The following is a 4,905-nucleotide window of genomic DNA, read 5'->3' as shown; positions in this document are numbered from 1 at the left end:
CAATACATAATTATCAGTGTAAGCTATGTATGTTTACTAAATATAAATTTAACCTAAACAAACGTTGATATTAAAATAAATATATAATAACAAATTCGTTACATTATATTCATTTAAATCTGTTTAGATAACAATAATAAATTCAATTCAGATTCAATATGTTCAGAACATTTGATTGGAGCATTCAACAATAGACTTAGTTGAATAAATCTGACAAATTCACTTTGCCTTTTGTGACTTGAAAATATAATATTTGCAGAAGCTTATTGCCTTAACCTACTCGTGTTTTATTGTATCGTTTGATGTATTGCAATAGCTACAAAATAAATATGTTTCATTGTTTAACTTTTCTAAAATCAAGATCTCATCCATGTCCCTAAATAACTCTTCTCATGTGTCCTTTATAGTGATTTGCCAATAAAAGTTTACTTTTATCAAGCCCTCGGGTAACATGGAGATTCGAACCTTAACAGTGTTGTAATTTTTCATACTAACCAAAAGGAAATAGCCCAGCCTATTCTTGGGTTTACTATGTGTCACCGAGTTAAAACAGTTTTGAATAATTCTACCCTTGATCAGGAGCAAAACGAGGCATTTAACTGTAGTAAACTATAGTTTGTGTCTTAAGTAATGATCTTTATTCAACATAATAACTAATATCAATGTATCTGAAGATTTTTCCACAATTGTTTTATCCCAGTGACACGTTGCATGTCCAAAAATACACGTTTCTTGCTGACAAACGTGTGTTGTGCTCGTCATTAGAAATATATCATATTTTCAAAGCGGTATGATTTCTCAAAAATAAAAAGAATTAAGTGGCAATATAAATATTATTTGTTTTCGACTTTAAGTATCGTACTTTAAAAAGAAATCACGACAGTATCACCATTACGTTCGATAATTAAATACTATGCAAATCGTGAGATATTAACGTTTATCTTTAGTGTTTATTACGTGGAATCATTTGCACGTACTATTCTGTTTATGATTATAACGAACTTCCAGATTTATTTCGAGTTTTTCTCCCGTATTTAAGCAGTAATAACTGATGGATCAGGTCTTCTAAGTATATTGAAAATACATTCATAAATTTTCGGCAGTGCACCATTTTCTTTTGTCCCAAATCCAAAATCATTGTGGTATGTTCAATAAATTTGGTGTTGGTGCTTTAAATCCGGTATTGAAATATATCTTAGATTAGTGTTAGCGAACTAATTCAGGGTGTAAGGAATAGCATGTCTTATTAATTTACTTCCCTTCTGTTGCCAAATAGGCTTTATGTATTTTGTCAGTAAAGCCTAACTAATCTTTTCATATAAAACGTAAGAAATGTACGTTTTTTATATTATAACTTATAAACCTAATCTTAACGCCCAGTGAACCTAACAAATTAATTAGTAACACTCATTATCAAATATTGTATCATATCTATGAATGTGGTCCTTGTTATTGAGATTTGACGAAACAAACTATATTAGTTTTATAGCATGTTTCTGTGAAGAAAAAGATTAATTCGTAGTCAGCTATATAGAATATTTTATACCTAATCGTATAAATAGGAATTTCATGTGCATTGTACTTTAAATACCGCAGGTCTTGTCTGGTATCACCTTAAGGACAACTTTATCTTTTCACTGCAGATACGTCACTGTATCAATGCCTACATGTTTTTGGTAATTCACCAGTGATTGTATCCATAGTCAATATTATGATTCAAAGCTATAAAATTTTTGCTTTGCCTAAGTAATAACTATATTATAATGAGTAATTTACGTTAAATTCCGTACTTCTAGGAAGGGTGGTAAATAAATTAGAGAAGAGGGGAGACCTAGAGAACAAATATTACAAGTCTTATTCTAGAATAAAATCGAGAATTGTTTTAAATATTTCTTCATAAAATTAACAACTTAAAACTTATATAATATCAAAATCTTCTTTCTTAGCTATGTTTTGATGCAAAGTATATTCGTACAGCATGATAAAAAAGTATTTTAATTAAATTTCGAATGTAACTTTCGAAAAAAGTCGTGACATGCGCACTTTGACCTGTTTGTTCGCTGAGGGTTAATATATTAACAGCTGATCTACGTCACCAAAACTGAGTTTATGTCATGCTTTGCTAGCTGATTTTGATCACTGATACGCATTTATGATTATGGTTTCACTCGCATGAACATATACAGCATTTTTCCTTTCAGAATTGAATATAATTATCGGCTTATTTGTGTTATCAATGTGTTGAATACACACACTCGTATAGCATAACACACAACACATTAAATAGATTTGGTTACAACGAGATTAGTCAGTTAGTAAAGCATGACATTGATTTGCTGTTTATGGTCTAAGTCTGGCGATTATAGATGACTTTTACTTTTGCTGAGGATATAAAGTTGGTAAATCATCTTATCAATTTGGTTTTGATTACCTATGTCAGCTACTAATATAAGAAGTAGGCTTGGTGTTAATGATTTAACGTGAATCATATAATCATACGTGTGTGTCAGGGATCAAAATCAGCTGGTAAAGCATGACATTGATTTGCTGTTTGGGATCTAAGTCTGGCGATAATACATGACTCTTACTTTTATTGAGGTTATTAAATTAGTAAGGTATGTTACAGATTTAGTTTAGATTATCTATGTCAGCTGTTATACAAGAAATAGGCTTGGTGTTAATGATTTGACAGGAATTGGTAAACCATTGACAGATATTTTACTTTTTTTCAGGGAGCTTCAAGAAAACCTTGTCCGTTCACATGCTGCAGGTAATCGTATTAATAGATTTATACAAATCGTTTACGTTTTTATGATTGAAGTTTTCTTCCATAATTTTATTTCTCTGCGAATTATAAATTAGTTATTTGTGGATAATAATAAAACGAACAACAGCTTCAAGAGAAATCGAATATTTTTATAGTGTTGAAATTGACCAGTCTAGAAACATCGATAAACAAACTTAATTTCTTATTACGAAGTATCGTGCAAAAATTTTGATAAAGCAATGTGTTTGGTGATACATAACAAATATTTAATTTCAACATGTGGACTTGGCTGTTCAGAAGACCGAACATCTGTTGTGCGACAAATTTCACGTGTTGTTTTTTTTTTTTACGAGAATTATTTAGTTTTTATATTCTAGATAGATCGGTACAAGCAGTCAGCGTTAAAAAACTCACTTCAGTTTCGGAGAAAGGAGCTTGAACTTTTGCTACAATAATTATTACGTTATTATTCGTTTGACTAACGATGGGGCTTTGCAACATGCATGAAATATCATGACAGCGTATCAAGGACCCAACAGAAGACAGAATACATTTAGAAATAAATGTTACTAACTGTGTTAATGTAATAAAGTGAAATAGAGATGCGAAAATTTTAGATTAAAAAACAACAACAATAAACATCGTTGGATGATCTTTATTTTCTTAGGAGTTGGACATCCTCTTACTCCAGAAAGAACTCGGATGCTGCTCGCTCTTAGAATTAATGTCCTGGCTAAAGGTTACAGTGGAATTTCTCTTGAAACGTTACAGCAGTTAGTAGATGCATTCAATGGTACGTATCTATATTTCGTATGCATAGTAAATGAATCTACTTCTCTAAATATAAAACCACGATACTCGCTTCAGTTTATTTAGTTCCATTTGTAATTGGTGCTGTTACTACACTTTGTATGGCATATGACATCATTAGCAAGTTTGAGTCAGTGATAATTCGCAGAGATGCATTTGATGAATATAAACACAATATAATACACCAATAAACACAGTAGAATGACGTTCACTTGCAACAATATAATACACCCAATACACACAGAAGAATGAAGTTCACTTGCAACAATATAAAACACCCAATACACACAGTAGAATGACGTTCACTTGCAACAATATAATACACCCAATAAACACAGTAGAATGACGTTCACTTGCAACAATATAATACACCCAATAAACACAGTAGAATGACGTTCACTTGCAACAATATAATACACCAATAAACACAGTAGAATGACGTTCACTTGCAACAATATAAAACACCCAATACACACAGTAGAATGACGTTGACTTGCAACAATATAATACACCAATACACATAGTAGAATGACGTTCACTTGCAACAATATAATGCACCCAATAAAACAGAAGAATAGTGTTCACTTCCAACAATAAGTCAAAAGTCTCTCAGAAAAACTTATGAAGTCAACAAAATATTTGTTTCCTTAAATAAACCCCATTTTCCTCTCTCTTTGGCTGATACAACAAGGCCCGAGCGTGTCCTTGCGATTAACATTCCATGCTGTGAAGTAAAATATTCAATGTTCGAGACGCGTTACCACTGAATGCGCCTGCACTTTCAGCTGTGCAAAGGGGAAAATTTCATAATTCTGACAATTAAGTCGTCATTCGGTTAAGAGTAGTCGCATAGGCGGCTGGTAGCGTTAACTGGTTGTTATCTCACTGGTAAGCTGTTCTAAGCTAGGGATGGATAACCCTGAAACTTAAGGATATCTGACTTTACCGTTTAGCCTATATGTTGCTTGAGAAGCGGTTCAGGTTGAAACTATTAAATACTTGATGCAACAACAAGTTGCATGACATCAAATGATAACTAGAGACCCTTTGGCCCATCTAAATAGTCCTATCCACCAAATTACCCCCCCTCTCCCCAAAACAAACAAACAAACAAACAAACACCACCACCACCACCAACAATAACAACAACAAAAAAAAACCTCAAAGCCAGCCCTTATAAACCAAATATTTATCAAGCTTAAACTTTCTTAAACTAACCGCATCCACCACATCCGAAGGTAATCCGTACCAGAAGCCAATAGCCTTGTTAGAATAATAAAACTGTACTGATCTGAGATGACTTCTTACCGGCCAAATATGTATTTGTA

The 4,905-nt window shown here is 32.4% G+C and overlaps 1 protein-coding gene across 1 annotated transcript in view; it reads left to right on the top strand.

The window, feature by feature from the left end:
• Window positions 1–4,905, top strand: part of LOC106478726 (histidine ammonia-lyase-like) — a gene marked incomplete at its 3' end in the record, with an annotated part of 33,435 nt that overhangs the window by 16,283 nt on the left and 12,247 nt on the right. The window contains exons 7-8 of the mRNA XM_013939287.2: window positions 2,733–2,770; window positions 3,435–3,560. Coding sequence (XP_013794741.1) covers window positions 2,733–2,770; window positions 3,435–3,560 — 164 coding nt within the window. The remainder of the gene's footprint in view (window positions 1–2,732; window positions 2,771–3,434; window positions 3,561–4,905) is intronic.

The sequence above is a fragment of the Limulus polyphemus genome, unplaced genomic scaffold (assembly GCF_000517525.1).
Source record: "Limulus polyphemus unplaced genomic scaffold, Limulus_polyphemus-2.1.2 Scaffold245, whole genome shotgun sequence".
NCBI lineage: Eukaryota > Metazoa > Arthropoda > Merostomata > Xiphosura > Limulidae > Limulus > Limulus polyphemus.
Note: the sequence above shows the minus strand (reverse complement) of the source record. Positions and strands in the feature narration are given on the sequence as shown.